Below are 27,210 nucleotides of genomic sequence, written 5' to 3'. Positions count from 1 at the left end.
CTACTACCGCTCAGTCTTGACCTGGAAGGGCCATTTCTAATGATGAGCAGGGATTTCAGTCTCCACAGCCCGTTCAATTACTCGCCCCCGCCCCCGTGCAACTGTCAGCCCAAGTTCCAATTGGTATAAATCATAAATAATAATAATAATACTTAACACTTCTCTACCACCTTCTGACTATCTCACAGTACTTTAAAACATTAGTTAATACTCAAACCTTCATGCGATATGTATATTTGTATTCTTGGTGTACAGATGGGAAATTGAGGCAGACAGAGGGAAAATGAATCCAGGGTCCTGCTTCCCACACTCTTGTTTAACGACTATGTCACACACCCTCTGATCTGGGAATGGAACCCAAGAGTCCTGACTCCAAGTACCCTGCTTTAACCACATCACCAATTGCAGAAGTGGCTTTTTAGATGTAAACAAGTGTCCCTAAGGATTGGATTGAGACCCACCAAATTCACTTCAAATGGGGCAACTAAGCAGCTGATGTGACATGCAATCATTCTGGGCTGGAATTGGATTTAAACCAGTGACAGGAAGGTGAAAAACCCCCTGAATGAACCAAAGGCAGCAGAGATTTCTGCTGTCATTCTGCTCTAATAACAAAGAGCTTACCCTCATCTCAACCTCCTGGGGGAAGGGGACAGCTTCCTCACCGACAGTGTGTGTGTGTGTGTTGGGGGGGGGCAGCCTGAGACCTCCACCCACCCAGAGGGGGCAATTAGAGACCACCCCCTCCCCTCCAAGGGGGGCAATTAGAGATCATCACCACTGGGGCAGAGAGAGACCTCCCACTTCCCCCCATGTGGGGCAGCTAGAGACCTCCCCCACCACTACCAATGGGGGCAGTGGGAGACCCTCCTCCTCCTCCCCTACTCATGGGGGGCAGTGAGAGACCCCCCCTCCTCCCCCACCACTACCCATGGGGGCAGTGAGAGACCCTCCTCCTCCCCTACTCATGGGGGGCAGTGAGAGACCCCCCCTCCTCCCCCACCACTACCCATGGAGGCAGTGAGAGACCCCCTCCTCCCCTACTCTTGGGGGGGAGTGAGAGATCCCCCTCCTCCCCCACCACTACCCATGGGGGCAGCGAGAGACCCTCCTCCTCCTCCTCCTCCTCCTCCTCCCCTACTCATGGGGGGCAGTGAGAGACCCCCCTCCTCCCCCACCACTACCCATGGGGGCAGCGAGAGACCCCCTCTTCCTCCCCTACTCATGGGGGGCAGTGAGAGACCCCCCCCCCTCCCCTACTCATGGGGGGCAGAGACTCCCTCCTCCCGCACCATTACCAGGGGGGAGGGGGCAGCGAAAGGTTCCACGCCCCCCACGGGAGAGGCGTGGCCTAAGGTTCCGGCCTAGCTCGGGCCCCACCTCCGCGCCTTCCCCCCCCCGGGTGTGCGTGCGTGCGTCACGGCTCCACGCGTACGGGGCGCGCCGCGTCGTCGTCCCCGTGCGTTCCGCGTCACCCTGGCCTGGCGCGCGGCTGTGGCGGCCGGCCTATTCCGCTCCCAGCGACTCGGGATCGGTCCCGCTGCGGCCCGCACCAGTTGATTCGGCTGCGTCCGGCCTAGGGGACGGTTGCTTCGTTGGCGTCCGGCCTGGTGCGCGCGGCGGATCCAGGGCCTCGCGTAGCGCGCTGCGCCGGGCTCCGTGAGGCGAGGCCCCGCCGGCCTGAGGGGGGAGCCCCGCTCCTCGCCGCCGCCATGAGCGTGGAGGCGTACGGCCCCAGCTCGCAGACTCTCACCTTCCTGGACACCGAGGAGGCCGAGCTGCTCGGCGCCGACACCCAGGGCTCCGAGTTCGAGTTCACCGACTTCACCCTCCCCAGCCAGACCCAGACCCCGCCCGGGCCCGCACACGGGGGCCCGGGGCAGGGCCCGCCGGGCCCGGGGCAGGGGCCGCCCGGACAGATCGAGGCACAGGTGAGTCCGCGCTGTGGGTGGCCTGGGCGGCGGCTTCCTTCCGCCGTGGGGGGGGGCCGGGGAGCGTGGGGCTGAGCGACGGGCCCGCCCCTGTCGCGGGGCCCCCGCCCAGCTCCCCCGAGCTTCGGCCTGGCCCTGGGCTGGGGGTTCCCCCGCGGGCGGCCGCAGCAGCGCGCCCCGGAAAGGAGCCCCGCTTCTCGGCACGGTGCGGGCCAGGCGGCTCCTCTGCAGCTGGGCCTGAAAGCCTTTTCCGCCCTTAGCCCGGCCGGGGCTCCCGCCGGCCCAGGCCCGGGGCACCGCGCCCGCGGGCTGCGAAGATTTGCGGGCCAGGGCAGCACTGGGGCCGGTGCCCTTTTCCCCTCTGAACACACATGGCGGGCACGGCGGAAGCCGTGCGAAAGTGTCCGATTTCACGGTTGTATCATGAAGAATTTGCGACTTCCTGCGGTAGCGAAGTGTCGCTGTGGGGAGCAGCTGGCTGAACCCTGTCTAGCCTTTGCTGCTCGTGGAAAACCAGGAAAAAATCCGGTGGCATGTCCCCTTCCCACTCTGAGATTTATTTTTGAGGAAACAAATTCTGGAAAACACTTCATGTTTCTAAACTATTCCCCCCCACCCCCCCCTTATTATCCATCTTTTCCGATTGCATTGTTGCTAAGCTGGTTTGTTGTGGGTTTGCATGTGTGTATGTGCCTGTCAACACAACCTGGGATTGAAGTTTAGAGACTTTTAAAATGTAATGGGCAAAATAGAAAATATTTTTAGGGAAACGTGATGGCAACGAATATACCACTATGCATTAACCTTGTGTAGTGTCTTTATTGATATTGAAAAAGAAGGGGAAACCAGGATTTTCTTGGAATAGTGAGTGAAAGAAAAGAGGAAGTTAGTAGGATACATGTACACAATAAGAAAAGGAGTACTTGTGGCACCTTAGAGACTAACCAATTTATTTGAGTATAAGCTTTCGTGAGCTACAGCTCACCTCATCGGATGCATAAAGTTTAAAATACTATAATTGAGGGTAACATAAATTTAGGTTTTATGACTCTGTATGTGGGAAAAAAAATTACATTGCTGTTTTTAAAAAAACCTGAAGCTTCAAAATTGCTGTAATACTTAAAAAGATCACAGAATATGCAAATTAGTCAACTGCATGGACAAACTTCATAGACAAGCAAATACTGATATAATCCCAATACCAACAATGAGCTGTTTGTAAACATGTAAAAATGTAGAGATTAAAATGCAAATTAAAAGGTGAATTGAAGTGCTGTTAAAATAAGTTTAAGATCCCAATTCAAGAATACTGTGCGGACTTTCATTTCTCCCTTTACTTATGAAGACTTATATTCAGAGTTCTGTTCTCTCCTACAGTTGTGAGCTGCCTAAGGCAGAATTGGGGATACAACTCCCTGAGCTGTTTTAGGTGTTCTTGATGTGTTTTACTGTAAGAGAAACCCAGATTCCTGAACTCAAGTCATGGCAGTTAAAAGGATTCTCAGTTCATCTTTATTGGTCTCTTTACTCTGTACACTCTGATATCAGATCTTAGCAAAAACCTAAATTGCATATATCGAGACAGAGGACTTTTTTTTAATAGAAGATTAATAAATAAAAGAGGTGGAAAGAGTAACAAAATTGCATTTTTTTTCATGCTCACTTGGTTACCATCTTATCCACATGCTGTTTGTATAGAACCTTCTAGTTAGATTACCTATACAGTAATCTTCTACATGTATAGAAATAATCACACATCCTACAAAAGAGAACCATACTAATATCCTATGTTGTCCTCCCAAAAGTCTTTAAAGTCTTTTGTAGATTCTAAATAAATTATACTTTGTAGTTCTATCACATCTGGGTAATATTCCCTTCAGATTTTTCTGGTTAGGAGTCTTACAGGTGCTAAAATTCCCTGGCTGAGGATTAATACCAAATACAGTTTCCTTTAAATATGTGGTTAGAAAGGAAAACAAATGCAGAAGTTAAAACCTATGTGCAGTATGTTTAGGTACTAACGGATAAAATCTGTAGCCATCCTGTGGAAAAAGTTTTTATATCTCTTTAACAAGCTGCTGAAACAATGTCTTTAAGACACTTTTACAAACTGTCATATTTTTCTTGATACTCATTTTGCCTCCAAATACTTGTTTCACAGCTTGATTTTTTTTTTTAGATGTTGTACAGGCAATGTTCCTTTTGAACCACAACCTAGCAAGAACTATAGCAAAACTAAGGAGATCTAATCGTGTTATGTAGCTGTCCAGTCCTGTACATTTTAGCAGACTCAACTTGAGGTCATATATAGATTGGGGTCTTTCCCAAAGGCTTCTGGGAAATATTTTCCTGCCTTAAGTAGATACATAAATTTGTAATCTGCCTGTGCAGGAGAAGTAACTAAAAATATAACTTATAGGGCCTGAAAGTTGATCACTTTTAAGTATTTTTTCACTTCATTAAATCCAGTTTAATCTTATTTTTAAATATGAGCACATTGTTTACTTGCTGTGGAGTAATGTTCAAATGTCTCCCTAACTCCTAGGTGTTAGGAGGAGAGAGAGTTAAATATGTTTCCTTCACCCACTCTTGTAACAAAGTATGGGCAATTGATTCTTCTCTTCATCATGACTTTCTTCCTCTAATGTGTGTTAAACCATGAATTTGAGCATTTGTTGAAGTCGGGTGGTGTCCCACCACTGACAAAAGGTATAAGGGGGTCAGCAGTGCAAAAGTAATGGCCATACTATTTTTTCTTGCCAAAAGTCAGCTGATTCAGCCAGCCACCTGTAGCTCATACATAATTGGCCTTTTTAGATGCACTGTGATGTTTCTGATTTTTTTCACTACAGCTTCTATTTGCTGTCTTACCCCGTTATCTCTTACAGCTTGTTTGTTTTCCATTTCCCCACTCTTCACAGTATTCTCTAAACTAGCATTTAAATTTGTAATGTTGGCATATGTAAGTTAATACTTACTAACAAGTTTTTGAAGGTTAGTGTAGACAAGTCACACTCTCTCTCTCTCTCGCTCTCTCTCTCTCTATGTGCTAAACTGATTGACTACATCAGGAAAGGAAGGATAGTCCAGTGGTTAGGGCTCTAGCCTAAGACATGGAAGATTTGGATTCAATTCTCTGCTTTACCAGACTTCCTTTGTCACCTGGGGAAAATCGGTTAGCCTCTCTGTCAGTTCCCAATCTGTAAAATGGGGATAATAGTTCTGCCTCACCTCAGAGGGGTGTTTCGAGGATAAACATTAAAGATTGAGGTCTTCGGGTACTATAGTAATGGGGGCCATGTAAGCACTTACAGTAGAAAAGTAGTGTGCCTTGTCTACGCTAATTTTTAAAATATGTAAGCATGTTAACATCAAACCTTATAATATGCTAGGTAGACAAAGCCCAAGTGTCCTAAGATTTGTACATCTTAGTGAGAAACCATGGTTTGACTGCTACCATTGTCTGTTTTGTGATTCTCATTTTCTGTATCATGTTAAACTTAGACTGTGAGCTGTTTGGGGTTCGCTGGTTTGGTAAGATACCTAGCACATTTCTGGATGCTTAAAAAATAAATACTCGTGATGGGACAGTATGCTGTCCTGTCCTGGGGACAACAACCGTGCCATGCTGGAATGGGTCTTCCACCCAGTACATAGCCCTGTAGCCTGAAATGAACCCTGTTTATGTGAGTACTGGAAGAGTTCCATATACTTGTTTAAGTCATTAGTGTTTATCCCACTGTAGCTTTAAGCTTGGTACCTATCTTATAAGTGGAAGGGCAATAAGTGGATACATTTATGCCTATGTCTAGATCAGGGGATTGCCAGACAGTGGTGGTTTTTTTGTTGTTTTCCTTCAGAAATTTAGAATGGCACTTCCATGATATTTTGTTACCACTCACTTGGGAAGTAGTCATATATTCAGGAGAAGCCTCTATTCAAAGAATCTTTCAGCTACTTTACCTAAACAGGATAATGCTGCTCTGTAATTTTCTCCTGAGTCTGATAGTGTTGCTGATCAGTTCTGCAAGGGAAGAGAACAAAAATGCTGAAGGACAGACCAACTCTTTTGTGGTGTCAGTATTTTTGTCTAAGCCCCCGTCTTTCAAAATGTTTATTACTAGGGTGCTAAATTCATTTTTTAAGATGAACTCAAGACTTCTTTAATAAGCAATTTGTGCCAGATCCTTAACAATATGTATATAGGCTAAAATTACAAGAAGGTTTTGAAACAGTAGTTGAATCACTTCCTTATTACTTGCCTGCCAAGCCCTGAATCTAGGCTACTGATTGTACCTAGCAACAGGTGACATTACGCAGCTCCGTATGATATCTTGGGTGTAGCTGACATGGTCAGTTGTTGCAGGAGTACGGCACAACTCTGCTCTTAGCTGTTGAAATACTTTTAATTTCAGTGCCCTTTAAAATGAAAACCTGTACAGTTCCACAGAAGCTAATTATCCACTTTGACATCTAAATTTATATAAGCAGCCAAACAGTTTGATTACAGACAAGGCAATTGACAAGTTTAATATATAATTGCTTTTTGAATTTAGGCCATTTACATTCAAAGTGCACTGGTATGTGCTCATATTTGTACTGTAAGAAATTCAAATTATTTGAAGATCTGAATACGCTTTTGTCATGTTTCATGGCCCATTAATGATATTTTACGGTTACAAAATTGCTCTATATATTTAAGGAAGTTACCAGTTATCATCTTTTCTATGTCTTCCAGGGGACTGTTGTGCAGTCATTTAGCTGATGAAGTTTGAATTTGTCTGTCTTTGGAATCAATCCGACATGCTGTTGTTCAGTATTGCAATCTCTCTGGCCATTGGAATTCTTCTTTCCTCTATGAACCTTGATTCCTCATATAGCAGCACTCTTTAAGCCCCTGGGCTGACTACAGATCTTTTAAATACAAGCAATACTTTGCGGAGGTAGTTACACTAAAGAGCCATACTTTTAGGTTGGATGGAAGGTGCTTGGTCCTGTGCCTTGTACCACACCTGATATATTTTTAGCTTGCAAGTGTTAGTCCATTCTAATTTGTATTTTGTAAATTAGAATTTACTTGATTTTGAGATTAACTCTGGAATTGGGTGTTAATTAACTATGGAGTACTTGGATATCTAGATGAGAGGCATGCAATGAAGCAGATTTATTTTGTTCTAATTTTATGTAGCTTTTGCAATACTTCTAGAAAAAACTAAGGCTGCTTCACTGAGAGATGTAGTGTTCAGACAGCACTTTATCTCTTAATATGAAGTCTAGAAAGAATGTGCCTCCGTCACTCCTTGGTCTTGGTTTTGCTCAGACTGCAGAGAGGTTTATTCAGAAAATCCTTGAGTTTATTAATGGGGACAACAAAAGTCTGAAGAAACTTAGAAACGAGGTCAGAAGCCAGCATTTTTTGGATTTCATTTTTTTAAGGTTTACCATCTTGTCATGAGGATAGAGGTAACGAGTTTCTCTGTGGAAATGCATATTTCATTGCCTAAGAGAACTAAAGAAATAATTTGAAGGTGAAAGTAGATATCAAGAATAGACTTTGCATTAAATGTCTGACTTGGTAAACTCATTAAAATATTAAATTAATATCCAAATTGTGGGCCTCACACTGACCAAATCTTAAGCATTAAACTTCCCTTTACTGGGAAACTTCCCTTTACTATGACATTCAGAGGCAAATACTTGGCATGCATTTGCCTGATCCAGTCTAATTAACCTAATCCCCATAGAAGAATTTAATTATATCATATGTCCCTTGAGAGTGTCTTTCTTCTGTGGAGTAACTTTAGCCAATAGCACTGTTCCAAAATGTTATGTTGATTAAGCCTATGCTAATCAATATGCTCAGATTGTGGTGTTTGTTTTCCCAGACTTCATACCTGAAGGTGGATTTGGGATTAAGCAATATTCCTCTTTGTGTTATTCCTTGCTTGCCTGTGGCATGATCTTTCTTACAAGATGATAGGTCAGATACGTGGATGGGGTGGACAAAACTTTTTGGGACATACATCCTGGCTTTGTTTCTTTTGACACCAATATATTAGCAGAGCCAATTTGCATAAGTGTGTGACAAGCTAATTATTTATCTGCTTTCTAAATGTTATAATTGACACTGGAATTAAACTAGAGCACCTATAACTCTGTGTGGCAATGGCTGCTTTAATCTGATACACTGAGTCAGATTCTTTTCTTGATGACCTTCATTACTAGTAACAGAAGCACCCAAACCTGAAGCACTACAGAGATGCTGGGAGAAGTGGTAATTCAGCTACTGCATTCTAAATATCCCTGAAAGTGTGATCATTTTATTGCATACGTTTTCTTTGTGCTTATCTCCAATGTCTGAGGAGCTAATGTGACATAAGCATAAAAGGGACAAAATATATTTGTAGCATGCATAAGATTGAGATTTGGAGCATTAACTTTGCTCATACACATCCTGAGTCAGTGTTGCAGAACAGCATGGTAGTGGTGAATAGTGCTCCATTAGTGAAGGTGTAGAGCAGTCACTATTGTTGTACAGGCTTTGTTGTTCTGGATCTTTGAAGTCATGTTTCTCTGAAACTTTGCAGACAGGCTGTCTGTTCAGACTGAGTCTTGCATAGTTTGTCTGGATTTTTTTGTAGTGATAAAAAGGTATTATTTGGGTTTTGAATTGGAAGAATCATGAAATAGCTAAAACAAGCTTGAAAAAGTCTTATCATATATAGTAATTTTCATACCAGTTCTAATATGCACAGTATTTTGTGATGCAATATGTTATATAGCTAATATTACTGCATTTGTGCATTAGGTACTTTTTGTTAAAGAGCATCAGACACACTCAAGGAGAGCATTGAATGATGATCTGCTTAGAAACAATTTTTGCTTAAATCTGTTTTCTGTACTTCTCTTATTTTTTAACTAGACTTACAAAAACAGGTTATTTTTGTTTGAGTTCATTTACTCATTGATGTCCTCATGTAATGGAATCAATAATTTTGATGTGCCAGACAAAAGATTCTGGCCTTGTGGGCCAGTAACAACAGAAATAGATACTTGGGGGGGGGGGAGCATAATTTGTTGCTTGATTAAATTCTGACTATGGGCAGAACAGCAGCCCATCTATATTCTTAAACTTTCCATATTTATTTTATTGGATTGTTCTAGCATCTCACATATAGACTCATATCAGTCAATATTTGTTTTGTTACCACTGTATACTTCAGTATTATCCTTTCTTACAACTACTTTTCTCTCCAAATTAGACCCTTTCAAAAACTTGTTACATTATCATAAGCACTTGTGAAGTAGATTAGTGCCCCAACCCCAGTCTTTCTGGCATGGGGTATAATTTATAATTGGGGCATTGACTATATAACTTCTATCAAATTTCTTTTTTAGGTTAATGGTCCTGATGGGATCCTCCAGAATGGTGCAGTGGATGATAATGTAGCTAAAACCAGCCAACTGCTTGCAGAATTAAACTTTGAGGAAGATGAAGAAGATACCTATTACACCAAGGATCTTCCTGTGCACGCATGCAGGTAGTCTGAGATCTGCATGAACTTCAGAGGGAGCCTCAATTAGGCTTAAGTAATCACATTGAAAATTGTATATATCTTAATGACATTGCATACCCAATAAATATCAAAAGGACACTGGAATTGGTGTAAATATGTAAGATGTAAATATATCCTGTTTCACTGTAGCCAAACTTAAAAATTAATAAGTTTGAGAGCCATTTTGTACACCTTTTAGTGAAGCAGTTCCTTCTTACCCAACATAAATAACCTTCTTTCTGCCTTTAAATGAAGCAGCAGTCCAGTGGTTAAACACAGGAATGGAAATAGGATTTTAGCTTTAATCCTAACTCTGCTGTTGATTTGTAATTTTTGGGAAACTGACAGATTGAGTCAGTTGCTTATCTGTAAAGTGGGGATATTTACCCAGCTTTCAGGGGTGTTGAAGACTAATTTAATGGTTGTAAAATGTTCTGAAGGCCTTGGATGGGAGGTACTCTACAGAAGTGACCAACTGAAGCCTTGAGTCCTGTGTAGTAAATACACAAATGCTCAATTAGCATACAAGCAACAGGTACATAGCTTAACCTAAATACTAACAGTACTAGTCCACTGCAGTTTCTGCATATTGTAACACAGTATCATAGTAAGGAATAGTGCTCTCTGGCAAGGCACTATATACTTAATATATGAGGCAAAGAACCCTTTCATATTAATTCAGCTGCTAAAATATTTATCTCAATTAAAACTGGGAGATGTTTAACCTCAAAATGAGAGTTTAGTTAGTAAAACTTGGATGGAAGTGTCTGAGGCTGACTTGGTGGTTTAAAGTCTGAATTGCAGAGCATTACGAAGATTCTGTCAAAATGAAAATTAAGAGTTTGGAATAATATAGTTTAACCCATCTCACACAATTTCCCTAGTGCCGCCTAGTTGCCAGTTTCAGCTTATGTCTATAGTTCAGTGAATGGTCTGTGCGTTTTTAATTGTACATTCCCATAAATAGCTGCCTGATTATTTTTACTTTTCCCTCTTTGATTTTAGTTACTGTGGTATCCATGACCCAGCTTGTGTGGTTTATTGCAATACCAGCAAGAAGTGGTTCTGTAATGGGCGTGGAAATACATCCGGCAGGTAAATGACTAAATGATGGAAGTGGCAATAATAAATTCTGTTTGTAGAGAAAACAAATTAAGTTTCTGATGCAGCCTACTTCATTTTCTCATGTGATTGTTGACTCCAAAAGAAGGTTGGGTTTTAAACATCCACTTAAGCTTTTAACATGCACAATTAACCTTTTTTAAAAGAAATTTGCTCTGTGGATCTGCATGTGAACTTTCAGCTTCCTTCCCCACCCAATCTTCCCATTATCACCAGCACATACCAAGGAAATTATCACCTCCTCAGTCAGTGACTTAGGAGAGTTGTCTGAGTGAAGCTAGCCATAGTTTCTTTGGTCATTTGTCTACTGCATGAACTTTGTTTCCTCTCCCCTGCTGATGCTCAGCAGCATCCATAATTGCTGCTCTTGCCCTGCAGTTGATCTGTAAGGGAGCCCCTGACTTAATTATTAATGATTTTTTTTAAAAAAATGTGTGTTTTCCCTGGGAGCCAAGTCATTCCTTCCCATCTGTCCAAGGGCTTGTCTACACTTACAGCTCTGCAGTGGAGTAGCTGCAGCGCTTAGGAAACACCCTGCCTATACCGGGAGAAGTTCTCATTTCAGTGTAGGTACTCCACCTCCCTGAGAGGCGGTAGCTATGTCAATGGGAGAAGCTTGCCTGTCGACATAGCACTGTTTTCACCGGGGGTTAGGTCAGTATAATTGTCACTCAGGCATGTGGATTTTCTACACCCCTCAGCAACATAGTTATACTGACATGAATTCCTAGTGTAGACCAAACCCTAGAACAGCACCTTCTCATCAGCTGAGTGACGTGCTGGTGGTTAACGTCTTCTGTTGGCAAAAATAGCAAGTAATTGTAGCAGACATTCTTTGTGTTTAGTGCCAACTGATCTGTTCTGTTGTTTTAAATTAGGATTAAAACTGAGTCTAGTGGCCAGAATTGTTTTCTGCATTAACTGCATACGAACTTGTGTGTGTTCTGGTTTCAGCCACATTGTAAATCATCTCGTGAGAGCAAAGTGTAAAGAGGTGACTCTTCACAAAGATGGCCCTTTGGGAGAGACTGTCTTGGAGTGTTATAATTGTGGATGTCGTAATGTGTTCCTCCTTGGCTTCATTCCGGCTAAGGCTGACTCGGTAGTCGTATTACTATGCAGGTGAGAGAATCTCTTTTTTGGGGGAGTTCAAATAAAGGCTAAAGCAGAGCAGAATTTGATGGGATAGCCACATGTATTTCTAAAGGGCAATACTTCCTGTTTTCACATAATACCAAAAATATTTCTTGCATTCTGAGCTGTCATCAGGCACTTTGGGGGTGAGTGCTTAGGCTTCATATGTTAAATAACATTTTCCAAGGCATATTGGAATAAATACATTTTCTTTTATTCTGGGAAATCATCCTAGTTTTATGAAGAGAGTCTCAGGCGGTGAGTCTTTCCTTTCATTAAACACATTAAACTTTTGAATAATTTTATGTCCGATATACCAAAGTAACACTTCTAGTTGGAAGCTGGCACATTAACCTCTAACTAGAGTGGTGTACTGTGGTTCAGACTGACAAGACTTCTCTCAGCCCATAAGATTACAGCTGTTCAAGAGCAGAGTAATCTTATATTAAATTGAAAATGGTCCTATAACAGAACATAGTCATGAAATCATGGTCTCTACTATATCTGATAAATGTTATAGCTTGCAATTTATCTGGCAGTAGAAGATCCATTTCTATGGTAAGCTTCTATTCTCTTATTTAATTATGTAATGGCATATTAGAAATAGTCCTCTGTTTCTGTTCTGTATGCCACCCTAATGAACAGTAACTGAATCAGAGGCACACTCTTAGGAACTTTCTACCTTAGATGCTAGGATTGTCAAAGTGATGCAGTATCATTCATGAATATTTTGAGAGCGCTCATCTCCATGATATCATAGTGGCAAGTGCAGCATCTAATCATTGTGGACTCTTGGCCTAATTTAATTTTTTTGAAAATATTGAAAGATTTGACTTCAAAAGTATAACTTCACATGGGTAAACTAGTTTTAACACTTGTCTAATTTAATAAATTCATTATCAATATCTTGATTGTGCAGGCAACCGTGTGCCAGTCAGAGCAGTTTAAAGGATATTAATTGGGACAGCTCACAGTGGCAACCTCTTATCCAAGACCGCTGTTTCCTTTCCTGGCTGGTAAAGATTCCTTCTGAACAGGAGCAGTTGAGAGCACGTCAGATTACAGCTCAACAAATTAACAAACTGGAAGAACTCTGGAAGGTATGTGCCACTCTAAATTAGGAATGTGTAGCCAAATATTAAACATTCTGTGTATTTAACCATGATGGAAGAGACCTCCTTATTAACCATTTGTATTATGCCATAGGTTTACAGAGCATTTTACATTCATGCAGACATGTTCCCCACACCGACTTTACCATCCAGAGTCTTGACAAACTGGACATATAGGATAGCAGTTCATGAGAGTGAGGGTTTGGGAGATTACTAATCAGATGGAAGAAAGGATTGTTTGGTTAATAGTGGATAATGCTTTGGGTTCTGAATTTTTGTTAGCAGTCTGCATTTTTGAGTAGATCACAAAATTCGAACACACTCGATCATTTAACATTGAAAGGACACTGCCAGTTTAAACTGTATTTGTAAAACCAAATTTCCTTATCTGTATTAACACATTAGATTAAAGTTCAGTTCTACTCTAAGCAATGATTATATACAAATATCTGAGTAAGGAGATGCCAGTCTGCTCTTGATATTCAGTCTTATCTAACTTCAGTGACAAACTTTTACTTCTAATAGCAGTTCAGAGACAACCCAGCTAAGGGAGAGCAACTTTAATGAGTTTGCACAGTTTTAATTGAGGTTAGAATTTTGCCTTAGGTCATTTATTATTGATAGTGGTGTCTGTCCCAGAGAACACAACTTAACTTTCATGTCCAAGTCCGAGCTTGTGGGGATAACAGTTTAAAAAACAAACAAAAAAACCAAAGCTGATCAGAGGTCAGATGATGGTAAATAAGAAACCCCGTGATGCTGTGTTTAGTCACTTTTTAGAGGACTGAATTTTTAGTCTGAAACAGTTTTTAAAATCTACTTTACTATCCCTGTACTGTTCACTACTCTTATCTCAGCTTTGACAACGAAAGTCTGGTCAACTTGACGTTCTGGATCTCATGCCTTAGAACTTAATGTACCGTTTCTCAATTCTAGGAAAATCCATCTGCAACCCTTGAAGACTTGGAAAAACCTGGTGTTGATGAAGAACCGCAGCATGTCTTACTTAGATATGAGGATGCTTATCAGTACCAAAATATTTTTGGACCTCTAGTCAAGCTTGAAGCAGATTACGACAAGAAACTCAAGGAGTCCCAGGTAGTGTGATTGAAACATTGAAAGATGCTTATTATTTAGTTATACTTAAGCAGTTCAAGTTGATAACATGAAACACCTGGCTCCTAACAATAGAAAAGAGAAGATTTAAGTGAAATAAACGTAAGGCTCTTTACTACAGTAGCAACTGTCACCATTATCATTACTTGTACCATAGGAGGTAGATGGAAAATGGTCACACAGAATTTAAAGAGATTGGAGGCGGGGGGTGGGGTGTATGACAAAGCAACAGTGGTGCTACTGGGTTTTGAAACATGTCTGAATCCTTAGTCTCTCCTTCCTTCTTTGAGAGGGAATCTCCTTCTTAGTCTTTAGAGAATGTGATTCTGTGGAGGACATCCCAACTTTGAGAGAACTGTTACCAGTTTCATTGGCATTCTGTTGGGTCATCTCCTCCATGGAACCACACTTGCCTATCTGCCAGTTTTGGATTTCTCAGATGGGCTCCCAGCGGAACTTAGGGTGTCGTATGGGGGCACATAAACACCTGGCATATGTGATTAGCGCACACGCTTATGTACAGTGCCTGAAATTCAACATCTTTGGGGCCAAAAGCAGCATTCTTGAAGAAACAGTAAAGAAATTGGAGATGATGGCTCAGTACCTCAATGGTGCCAGTTGCTGGTAAGTAATTCAGTTTTGTAGAAATACAGTTGTTATGCAAATGGTATAAACTCTTTAAGTGTTTGTAAATATTTGGCTGTTCTGAGCATTACAGAAAAGGAGGATAGTCAAGAAACATCTCTGGTACAATTCTTTTAGAAAGTAAAAGATGCCTTTTCTTTACAACTTAGACCCAAGATAACATCACGGTGAGGTGGGACCTGGGCTTGAACAAGAAGAGAATTGCTTACTTCACTTTGCCAAAGACTGACTCAGGTAATGATGTCTAAGTTATATCTTCATAGATAGTTTTGAGCTAGGTGTGTTGTAACCAGTAAGTAACATTAAAATTGCATACAGTCTGATGGTCTGTCTTGGGGTATAGAACAGTTTTGTTACTTTTGTTGGAGGGTTGATTTACCAGTACAGACTTCAAAAATAACTGCTTGAATGTTCTTCTGTTTAGATATGCGTCTTATGCAGGGAGATGAAATCTGCCTGAGATATAAAGGAGACCTGGCCCCTTTGTGGAAAGGAATTGGTCATGTTATTAAAGTTCCTGATAGTATCCTTTACTTTTTTTTCCAGAGATGCAGATCATTTCACTGACACAGCTGCACTGTGACTTGAGTAGTTCATCAGTTTGATCTCAGTGATACAATAGTGGGATTGAGGCAGTTCTTCAGAGGAAAATGGAGGTTTCTGTTGCTTCCAGCCCAAATTAATTCTTTCACTCATGCACGTAAAGTACTTGTTACCTTGGGCAGGTTGCTTAGTTTCTGTGTGCCTCAATTCCACATCTGTACAATGGGGTAATAGCACAGCCCTACCTCACAGGAGGGTTGTGAGGATAAATACATTAAACTGTGAAGTGCTTAGACACTACAATAATGGGAGTCCACAGAAGTACCTGAGATGATCTGCCCACAGGAGATAGGAAAAGAGGAAGAAAGGAAATTAACTGTTAAACTGCTTTAATCACTGTCCAGCTGATGCCCACGGATCTGCTTATATTTCCACTTTCCAATATTTTTAAAGTGGAAAAATAAATTCCAAATTTATAAGATAAATTACTACTTAACAAGGCTCTTCAGATTATGGTGATGAGATAGCTATTGAGCTGAGGAGCAGTGTTGGAGCACCTGTGGAGGTTACTCATAACTTCCAAGTGGATTTTGTGTGGAAGTCCACTTCATTTGACAGGTATGTAAACTTACTGACATTCAGAAAACATTTTAGAGTCCAGCAGGTGTATGACAGAATCAAAACACTTTTTCCCGGAGTTCAATTTGAATTTTTACTGGGGAGGAGGTACTTCTGTATCTGTTTCATGAAGTTCACTTCCAGAAAGAAAATGAGGTGCACATACCAAAATTGCTTCAGAGAGAGCTATTTTCTTTCTCCGTATTCTGTTTAGAACTTGATCTGATCTCAAAAGCATCATTGAACTCCTCATTTGTGTACCTCATTCTGAATGCACACTGATTTGTATCATGAATATTATTAACATAAAAGAAAGGGGAGACAAACCTTTTCTCAAATTTCATCTTTTCTGGTTATTCTCTAGAGCTTCAGTCCGTTTTGGCTATGTCTTCACCGCAAGTGAAGGTGTGCTTGTAGCATGAATAGGCATACCCATGCTAGCTTTAATCTAGCTAGCACTGGTAAAATAGTGAAGATGTGGCGTCACCGGCTTTAGTGCAGGCTAGCAACCTAAGTAGGTACCTTGGGTTTCTTTTGGCTAGCCTATTTGTTCTAAAAACACCGTCACTTTGCAGTGAAATCACGTAACAGTTCAGTCACATATAAGTATCCAGCTTTGTCTCTAAAACCTTAACAGCTGAAAATGGCAATGAAATCTGAACTGCAATCTTTTAGTAATCATTGGGACAGTAAAGTCTTCAGACTCTTATTTACAGAGTTCTGTGAGCCATGTGTGGCTGCTCCGAAAGAAACCTGTTTAACACAACTCTTCCTCAAACCCTGGGGGGCATCTGGAAAGTAATCTTAACTATCTGTAGTGGTGTTTGCCTTCCTTGGAGTTTTTCCTTCTTTGGAAACACACAATGGTTCACTTGCATAAGAACATAGGGAGCTCAGTGTTTGCTAGCAGAATGACAGAAGGCTAACTCTGTTTGCCAGGCTGAAAGTGTTTTGTCTCCTCCCCAACCTGCTTATTAAGCTAATGGGTTTTTGAGTTTGTGGTGTCTTGTACCTAATTAACCTCCATGTTACAGAAGTTTGTGGATAAATACATTCAGTTTGTTTTGTGATCTGTGTTTTCACTTGCAGAATGCAGAGTGCTTTAAAAACATTTGCTGTGGATGAAACTTCAGTTTCTGGCTACATCTACCACAAACTGTTAGGTCATGAGGTAGAAGATGTGATTATTAAATGCCAGCTGCCAAAGCGTTTTACAGCACAAGGACTTCCTGACCTCAACCATTCTCAGGTAATCCTATCTTTTCTCTTGTCAGCCATAATTTCATAAAGGATTTACATACAAGGATTATAAACTTGAGTGAAAAATGTATAATAACCTAACTATGCTTACCTACTTTAAGTACAAATGATATGCTAAAATAGCAAAACTTTTTTCAGGTTTATGCTGTAAAGACTGTCTTGCAGCGTCCTCTGAGCCTTATCCAAGGTCCCCCTGGTACAGGAAAAACTGTGACATCAGCCACTATTGTCTACCATTTAGCTAGGCAGGGCAATGGGTAAGAAATTTTAACTGATAACTGAATATTTTATATATGTTGAAGCTGTGTGATACTTTAAGCACTTTCTCTGTATTGATAAATAGAAATTATATTCTACAGCTATTAAAGTATATACTTAAAATACAATGCTGTCTTGCTACAGTTGGAACATTTCTTCCAGAAGTGTGCCACTCCTGGAAAAACTTTCAAAATGCTGAATTTGAAAAACACATGTGAATAACTTATCTTTAGGATATATTCAGATTTTGGATGATTCTGATCTTGTCTTGATTAGCTTTTTTTCCTCTAGGAAAGTTTTTTATAATTCCTCATCACTTGTGCTGACTTTTTTCTTCTGTTTAATTTTTAAGGCCTGTGTTAGTTTGTGCCCCAAGTAACATAGCTGTAGATCAGCTCACTGAGAAGATCCATCAGACAGGACTAAAAGTCGTTCGTCTATGTGCTAAAAGCCGCGAGGCAATTGATTCTCCTGTATCTTTCCTGGCACTGCACAACCAGATCAGAAACATGGATAGGTAAGAAGTTGTCCAAGAAAAATGGCTTGGGTGCTTGGTGTTGCAATAGGTTATCTACGTGAGAATGGCAAAATGCATTCGATCTAATGCAGTGATTGGGATAAGCCATGACTTAATAAAATAATGTGAATTCAGTTGTCCCTTGTGGACTAGGGTGGGGGAGGGATAGCTCAATGGTTTGAACATTGGCCTGCTAAACCCAGGGTTGTGAGCTCAATCCTTGAGGGAGCCATTTAGGGATCTGGGGCAAATATTGGGGATTGGTCCTGCTTTGAGCAGGGGGTTGGACTAAATGACCTCCTGAGGTCCCTTCCAACCCTGATATTCTATGATTCTATGACTGCCACACAAAAAAAAAATCCACTGCACAACTGCCATTCTGCTCAAGGGAGCCCTAGAACCCCAAATATCAGGAGTTGTACACTTGAATTTTAAGAAGAAAACATGATTGTTTTGATTTCAAATTCCTTCCCTGTGTAGTATGCCTGAGCTCCAGAAACTGCAGCAGCTGAAAGATGAAACTGGAGAATTGTCATCTGCTGATGAGAAACGCTATCGTGCACTGAAACGAACAGCAGAGCGTGAATTACTTATGGTACAGACTCCTTTTCTCTGTTCGGATGTGTCATTTTTTTGCAGACTAGTGAACGTTGGATAAGTAAATGTTAAAAACAGTGCTGAGGGTGCTGGTGCTGAAGTACGTGTTTTTGTCTGTTTATCAGAATGCAGATGTTATTTGCTGCACATGCGTGGGAGCAGGTGACCCAAGACTTGCAAAAATGCAGTTTCGTTCCATTTTAATTGATGAAAGCACACAAGCTACTGAACCAGAATGTATGGTGCCAGTTGTTCTGGGAGCCAAACAGGTATGAAGGGTTGCTCTGAAAAATAATGGAACTCATAAGCAGGTACAAACAGATCTATTCGCTACTTATAATACACAGAAAATTATTGTTGCCGTTTTTCCTGTTCATGCTCCTGTGGGAGTGAAAACTCCCTACTTTCTGAATAGACAGTTCCCTACTGCAGGTCCAAACAACTTTTGTTTTATGTGACAGCAATAAAATTGTCCTCTTTCCAAAGTGCTATCTTTGTTTCAGTGTGCTTGACATGTTAAGGTCTGACTGGAGACTTCACCTCTGGATGACTCTAAGGGGCTACAAGGTCTGCTATTCGTTACTGGATATAAAGCATATTTGAAACTCATCAGCATTCTTGCTGATAATTTTAGAGTAATATGCTATACATTCAGTCTGACTTGAAATCAGTCTGTTGTAGCATTGCATCAGCTAGGACATCTGCGTGAGAGCTTAAGGTGTCTATACTGTAGTCAATGTTGAATGTTTCTTTTTTTTTTTTAACAGCTGATCCTTGTAGGTGATCACTGCCAGCTTGGTCCTGTTGTGATGTGTAAAAAAGCTGCAAAGGCAGGCCTGTCTCAGTCCCTTTTTGAGAGGCTTGTGGTGCTGGGTATCCGTCCAATTCGCCTGCAAGTGCAGTATCGTATGCACCCTGCACTTAGTGCTTTTCCATCCAACATCTTCTATGAGGGGTCACTCCAGAATGGTGTTACTGCAGGTAAAATACAATTGGCACAGTACAAAATTGACTTACATGCAATCCACCGAGAATCAGAACGAGGGACTCATTAATATAGAATGTCCTAACCGCATTTGTTGAAACGGGGGCATTGACTGTGGACTGCAGCTAATTTTAATGGTTGCTCAGTGCATTTAAGGTGTGTGATGCTAAAGGAGCGTTGTGAATGTTCTGGCTTATATTTTTTTCCTCCTCAGCGGACCGTGTGAAAAAGGGATTTGATTTCCAATGGCCCCAGCCAGATAAGCCAATGTTTTTCTATGTGACACAGGGTCAAGAAGAAATTGCCAGTTCAGGCACCTCTTACTTAAACAGGTAAATAAAATTCAATGCTAATGTTATATAAGTGGGGAAAATTTTCAGTAGTGACTAAGTCCCATTGAAAATCAATGAGACTTAAGTGCCTAGGAATTTTTCCCATCTTGCCTTCACATTTAGAGCCTTAATTGATTCCCCTAATATTCGTAGGAAGGATGATGAATGACCTTATGTCTAAGGCACTGGAGAGGGACTCGAGACAGGGGTTCAGTTCCTAGCTCGGGTACAGACTGTGACCCATGGGCAAATCACTTAATCTCTGTGCCTCAGTTCCCTATCACAGGGCTCTTTTGTTGTGAAATTCATAATATTTGGGAGGTGCTTGGATATTGTGGTGATGGTGGAGGGGGGGCGCAAACAAGTTCTTAAATGTATAAACGAGCCTAGGCATCTAAGTTAGAGTTCTGTCTCATTTAGATGAGAAATTAATTTCTGTAACCATAAGTGATATTTGTCCCTTAGTCCAGCACACTGGAATAGTTACACAATATTGTCCTAGTCCAGATATTTGAACTCCAAAGTACTGTTTTAATTCAGTAGGAGAGAAGGATTCGTGGTCCTGCTAACACCAGAAATTGAAATAATTGTGTATCCATTTAAGTTTACTTGTGTGGTGGGTAATGCTGTGGATACATATTCTCACTTTCAAAAGCAAGCCAACATCAAGCACAGATCTGTGTGGTGTGAATTAATTACTGCAGCAGCAAATTCCAGTCAGCTGCTGTATGGAAGCATTGGGCTCCAATATACACTAGCTTCTGAAGAATAAAGGCTTCTCTTGGAGCTGTCGGTCTGATAACATAGGTCAAAGAGTGCAAAGAATAAACACATGTAGCGGAAAAGGATATCTTTAATCTGGCACGTCTCCCCTCGTCGTCCTCCTTCCGCTTCTCCCTGTCCCTCCTGCTCCTTTAAAACCTCTCCCAGGAAGTTTACTTCTATGTTTATGCAACTATTGGGAGTGCTTGTCACCACTTCACTCCGTGGTATTAATACGGTTTCTCTCACAGTGCCTTTCATCACAATATATTATCCATCACTGCTGAAATGCAGCACCGAAGGAAACCAACTTGCACATGAATGATACAACAGCGGGCAGAAAGCAACGTTTAGTTTAGAACTGTGCAATGTTAAAAAAATGAATAAGTGCCCATGGGATCTTTACTGTCCATACAGCAGACAGGATCTGTTTTTAAGATCTCCTCCAAAATACATTTGCACAATAAACTGTAAGGTATACAGATTCTCTGCTTTGGAAGGATGAAGACAGACTTCAACTTGTCATTCCAGGGCATCTAGGTATTTAGCTTTGCTGGGTAAGGAATACCATATGTAAGAGGAGATTCCAGTTTCCATTTTAACCTCTTCCTTTTTCAGGTGCAGATAGTTTTAGCTGAAAGGAAATTTAGTAAAAAAGCTTTCTTTCCATGTATGGTCTCATCTGCAAAGCTTGATTTGAATCAGTCAAACTGGTTGAGTAATGCAAGCATAAGAAAATACTTTCCACTCAAAATAGCCTTCATACAAAAGGCTAATGCAGCATTGAGCCTTGATTTTTTTTTTATAGATCCCGATAACTTGCAAGAAGTATTTAGCAGGTTAAACTTTTTATTTGTTTAACTTAATTCTGCAATATATCTAGTTTAGTGACTTTAAAAAATAAAACTAAAAACTTCTCTTCCTAGGACGGAAGCTGCTAATGTGGAGAAGATAACTACAAAGTTATTGAAAGCGGGTGCCAAACCTGATCAGATTGGCATTATTACTCCCTATGAGGGCCAGCGCTCTTACCTGGTGCAGTACATGCAGTTCAGCGGTTCCTTGCATACAAAACTCTATCAGGTATGGAGTCTTTGTACGGTTTCACAGTAGACTTTATTTCTGGGCTTCTTTTCACTTTCAAGTTATTTTGAAATTCCAGTTTCAGCTTACTTTAAAAGACCCCAATGACTGTATTATACTGACTATTATACTCTTGGGTCTTCGCTGCAAACAAGACCAAAGTTGTATACTTAATAGAATCCCTTTTTTGTAATGCTGAAAACGTTTTGTGAATATATATATCCTCCACTGAAGGAAGACCTTGATGGAAATAGGCTAGTGGAATATTCCTGGCAGGAGCAAATCTAATTTCTCTGCCAGTTATCCAGATTTTCCAGTAGGATAGCTTGAGACCTGCAACACTGATTCGTGCTGTTTAAAATAGCAGTGCTTCAGAATAGTGGGGAGTCCACAGGGCAGTCTGGCAGCAGCGGGGCTAATTTATTTTTCTGGTACAGATGTTAGTATGCCTAGTGAACGATAGCATAGCCATAAAGCACTGATCTATAACAGTTATTTGTTTTAAAACCAAGAATGCTTTTTTTTCTCCCTCAATGAAACTGCTTTTATTCATTAACTCATCTGATCATTCCACTAATGTCACAAGAACAACATTGTTTGCAAAATGATGGGGTTGGTTAGAGATGTTGCGCCAAAATGCTTTATAATACTGATCCTTAGCACAGTTCTCTTCCTTGCACTGGGCTTCGAATGGGACACAGTTTACATGGTGGTTCTCCTTTGCAGGAAGTGGAAATCGCAAGTGTTGATGCTTTCCAAGGTCGAGAGAAGGACTTTATTATCCTTTCTTGTGTAAGAGCCAATGAGCACCAAGGAATTGGATTTTTAAATGATCCCAGACGTCTTAATGTGGCTCTTACCAGAGCAAGGTGCAGTATGATTATAATACTCTGCATGGGTGTAGCAGACTTTTATTACTTACATGAGCTCTTGCCCAACAAAAACTATGCTGTTTTTGGAAACCTAAGATGAACAGAACGATCTGAGTAAGCTGACAGGAACGTTAAAATGATTTCCGCATCTCTAGAAATACACTCATACCAACTGAAACGACATTGGTCATATAGCTTTAACATTCAAGTGACTACAAATTGTCAGAAAATGACAGTTTGTGGAGGAGTCTGACCTTGAAACAGGTGTGTCCCTTCCTCCTCACATCCGTTTGCTGGAGCAGAAAGGGAGTTCCATGTCATTCATTTTCTCCCCATTTTCCAACAGTCAGCAAAAGCTGGGGTGCCTTGACTGCTCTGCTTCTCTCTCTCAGCAACTGTTTCTCTGGGTTCTTCTTGCCTGTGAATGAGGCAGAGGCAAACTCTAGACCCATGGGGGGCACTTGAGGGGTGGGGAAGTGTGAAATTGATGCTTTGTCAGTTTCACTGATGCCCACAGGTTTACTTTAAAAGGGGTTTTTTGGGTAAACTAATCTGGTTGAAGTACACAGTAGGTTTGTTTGCTAAACTAGTCAATATAGCATACCATTACCAGTATAATGAAATCACTGCAGCAATCTTTCTTAAATGACTGTATGGCATAATAGTCTTTTTGTGATAAATATTGGCCACAGGATCAATGTCTCTTGGCTTTACCTTAATGGACTTTGCAATAGATCAAGGCATCTAATGAAAGGAGCTAGTCTGAGGCTGCATCCACTTCCATTGTCCTCTTCCAAACCATAGCCATTAGAGGCCTTATTTAAGGCTGTAAGTGTTTAATTGCAGGCACAGATGTTCACTAGCACAGCAAAAGCAGCATATTTAAACATTCTGTAGTCCCACATGCTGCTTCTCTTCTTTTTCTCCTTGACAATTCCTGCTATAGGCAGAAGTAATCTGTTAGGCCTGTAGGGCAAACTTTTGGGAATGGTATGCGCGAAACAACCACTAGCAAGATTCTATGACCTCCACTGATTTGGGAAAAGCTGGAAGCAGGGTATAAAACTAACACAACCTCCTTCTCAGCTGCCACTCAGATGTGTGCCTATGAACCTGAGGCCTTAGTTGAGCTGGGACTATATTCTCTTTGCAGTTCATACATATAAGGATAGTGGGAGCTACAGCCGTGTAGAGGGAGAATATATCTTGACTTGAGCAACTTTCTACATCTTACTCTGCATTTTGTCATGTCATGTTAATTTGGTTAATGTAGAATTTCTTAAAAATAAATTTTACAGTTGACTGCTGACTTATCTGACATGACCATCTGCTATTCCATAGATATGGAGTAATTATCGTTGGGAACCCAAAAGCTCTGTCTAAACAGCCACTTTGGAATCACCTGCTGAACTACTACAAGGAGCAGAAGGTACTGGTAGAGGGACCACTAAACAATCTCCGAGAAAGCCTTATGCAGTTCAGCAAGCCCCGTAAACTTGTCAATACCATCAACCCAGTAAGTTACTACAAATGCACTAGTCTGTCTTTTTAAAAAATGTATATGGGAGAAGGGGAAACATGACTGTAAAATGGTCAGATTTTCCTGTGACCCACTTTATCTCAAGGTTGTGGCTGGAGGGGATTGGAGGGATTTTGGTCCTAATGAGAAACTGGTGGTGGTGGGGCTGACTTTTGTGGGAGATGGTAGCGAATGTCCTGCTCTCCCTTGCCTGCACAGTGCTTTTTCAGGGGCAGCACTACTTCAGGATACTGCAGGGCTCTTTCTATAGCATCTTGAAGCCCCACTTCCTATGGTGTGAAGCTGAGCCCTATGTGAGATGAGGGAAAGGTGAAAGCTGCCCTGGGATCCAGAGGCAGAGCAGTGGGGGGAGGGAGGTTGCTCATTCCCTCGCTTGCTCAGTCCTAGCAACTATCTGTTTTTTCTGTGGGTTTTTTTCTTAGCTGGTGGGATGTCACCAAGCAGGTTGCCTCCTTAGATCTGCTTCCAGGGCCAGCCCAACTGGATGAGAAGCCTTTTTGTAGTAACCTCATCTTTCTTGTATAGGGTTTTAAATGTAGGCAGTAGTTTTTGAGATTAAGCATTCTGTAAGAATGTCAGATTTCCTAGATGTGACTAAACTTATTAAGCTTAAATGTGCTTTTGTCCTACTATCTTCAGCTAAATATGGATCAGTGGCAGTAAATACAAATAACTCTTGTCATTGGGTTCTGGTGATACCCTGAGTCATGAGGACAGAGCAAAGGAGAACTGTGTGATAAGAACTGTAAAATGGGGTCAGTTTCATGAAACTTCAGCCCATTTTAAATTGAAAAACACTTAAAATAATAACTGGAAATAAATGACTGATTTAAATGCCAGATTTGGATGTCTTTCAGGCGTATATCTAAACCTGAAATGTATTTGATACTTGGACAGGTAGAACCCAACACAATCCCTACCCTGAAGAACTTGAGAGTAAAGTTGCAATGCTTTTCAGTTTGCAACATTGGTTCTAAATGTAAGGATTTATTGTCTAACTTCATGTAACATTTTTAGGGTGCCCGTTTCATGACTACTGCCATGTATGATGCACGTGAAGCTATTATCCCAGGATCTGTCTATGACCGGAGCAGTCAAGGTAAGGAAGCTGTGGGAGTTGAACTCCTTTATTGACTTTTCCAATTTTGTAGTCATCAGGTGGGCTCTTTACTTTTTGATGCTGAACTAGGATTTCTCTTGAAAGCTTCCAAGTAAAGAACGGCTTCTCACCATGTACAAACTAAACTGCTTTGGGCAAAATTTTACAATGAAAACTCTGATTTCTAAATTTAATGGTGGCATGGACCACCGTACAAATGTGGCGTTTCAGAAATCCCAAATTAACCTTTAGTGTAAACTATTTCGTAACTTGACTTAACGATTTGACTGTTGCTGATCTGTAGGTTGCTCTGTGGAATGCTTTGACAGTACAAAAAATCCAGAGAGACAATAACATTGAGCTGTTACACTTTTCTAGGCCGCCCATCGAACATGTACTTCCAAACACATGATCAGATTGGAATGATTAGTGCTGGACCCAGCCATGTCACTGCTATGAACATTCCTATCCCTTTCAACCTTGTGATGCCACCAATGCCACCACCAGGATATTTTGGGCAGGCTAATGGACCGGCAGCAGGTATGTAATCATTAAATACAGACCAAAAATACCATTTTCGTTACCTTTGGCTCTCCCTCCCAGCGACACTATGGAAGGGGCATTTTGAGGCCCAGGTGGAGGGAGTGTTTTACAATGGCTTCTGGTAACACTTCTGGCTAAACTTGCAGCAGTGTTGATGGTTTAGCCTTCCTCAGCTGTAAGAATTGGTGGACATGATATAAAGCTTCTGATTATCTGCCAGGCTCTAAGAAAACTTCCTGTCTGTCAGGGTCGAACAGTATACTTTATACTGTCTCTAAACCTTTAGATTCATAGATAGTTGCTACCTGAATAAGTGTGTGTAGTTTGCTAAGGCACCAGTATACATTTGACTAGAAACAAAGTAAAATCATTACATATATAAAATATCTTCACTCCTTTGGTGGGGGCTAACTTTTTCAGGACGTGGGACACCTAAAGGAAAGACTGGTCGTGGTGGGCGCCAGAAAAATCGTTTTGGGATTCCTGGAACTAGCCAGTCAAACCTTCCAAACAGTCAGGCGAGCCAAGATGTGGTGTCCCAGCCATTCTCCCAGGGTCCACTGACTCAGGGTTATATCTCCATGAGTCAGCCATCACAGATGAGCCAGCCAGGACTCTCCCAGCCAGAATTATCACAGGTAAGAGTGTAAGGATCCTATCTATAAACTCCCTAGGCTACAAAGTGGATTTTTTTTGGCCAGGCGTCGTGTGGAAGAGGGGGCGGGGTGTATCCGGTAGTATCTGGGAGTACATTGCCATTCCCCTACGCATTCACAGTCTGAATATAAGGATATTTCCCCTTGAGGTATATGCATTAAGCTCTGTGTTGCACATGCATTCAGGCACATAAATGTTGCACTTCATTTTTACATGGTAATTTCATTTCACTAGAGGCCCTAACCTGAAATCAGACCCATTCCTAAAGAGGAACGTATTCCAGTACCTTAAAACAGTTATTGCAAATACTGGGCATTTCAGTAATACTTGCAACTACACGGGGTAAATCACTGTAGAAATTCATCGGCAAAGGGGTTGATTTAGGGGACAGTCTGAAGGAAAAATTGTTATATGGCAGCCACAACCCCATTTGCTGTTTAATGCGGCATATGCTCTCGAGACCCTAATGCTACAAAAGGTTTGGGCACCTAACAGAAAAACTCTCTCATATTTCAGGACAGTTACCTTGGGGATGAGTTTAAATCTCAGATTGATGTGGCGCTGTCGCAGGACTCTACTTACCAGGGTGAACGTGCATATCAACATGGTGGAGTGACAGGACTGTCACAGTATTAGAGTGTAAGGCACTGAGATTCAGTTCTGTGTTTCTTTACTCTCATGACTTAAGTTCCTAAAAGCACCCTCTAGTGCACACGGCCGGGGGAAATGGTTAATGTTAATTCTGTTGTCCTTTCCTTTCTTTAGGTTGAGGAAGAAGAGCTAAGCTTGTGTGGAGCTTAGTTCCATCAGCATTTTATTCTGGGTAATAAAAAAAATAAAATAAAATGGATACCTGTTTTCCACTGCTAAAACTGAAGCACCACTGTGTGAGAGCAACAGGAGAAAGAAAGAAAGAAACCAACCAACG

General features: G+C 41.3%; 1 protein-coding gene across 2 annotated transcripts; it reads left to right on the top strand.

Annotated features, from left to right (window-relative positions):
* Positions 1-1,458: 1,458 nt before the first annotated feature.
* On the top strand, positions 1,459-27,210 carry UPF1 (UPF1 RNA helicase and ATPase). Of its 2 annotated transcripts, none has more exons than XM_074939305.1 (24): positions 1,459-1,931; positions 9,330-9,472; positions 10,493-10,582; positions 11,564-11,731; positions 12,663-12,843; positions 13,792-13,953; positions 14,766-14,850; positions 15,041-15,139; positions 15,660-15,777; positions 16,867-17,026; positions 17,176-17,294; positions 17,648-17,812; positions 18,293-18,407; positions 18,535-18,678; positions 19,177-19,390; positions 19,609-19,726; positions 21,415-21,571; positions 22,298-22,440; positions 23,785-23,959; positions 25,001-25,082; positions 25,461-25,622; positions 26,046-26,263; positions 26,799-26,921; positions 27,048-27,210. In XM_074939305.1, exons 1-23 carry the CDS (start codon positions 1,713-1,715, stop codon positions 26,916-26,918), a joined length of 3,357 nt encoding a protein of 1,118 aa, XP_074795406.1. In that variant the 5' UTR covers positions 1,459-1,712; the 3' UTR covers positions 26,919-26,921; positions 27,048-27,210. The 2 variants fall into 2 exon arrangements, with proteins under 2 accessions (XP_074795406.1, XP_074795407.1); XM_074939306.1 differs by having other exon boundaries at positions 1,460-1,931; positions 15,669-15,777.

This window comes from Natator depressus, chromosome 25 (assembly GCF_965152275.1).
Source record: "Natator depressus isolate rNatDep1 chromosome 25, rNatDep2.hap1, whole genome shotgun sequence".
NCBI lineage: Eukaryota > Metazoa > Chordata > Testudines > Cheloniidae > Natator > Natator depressus.
This window is presented reverse-complemented; position numbering and strand designations above follow the sequence as displayed.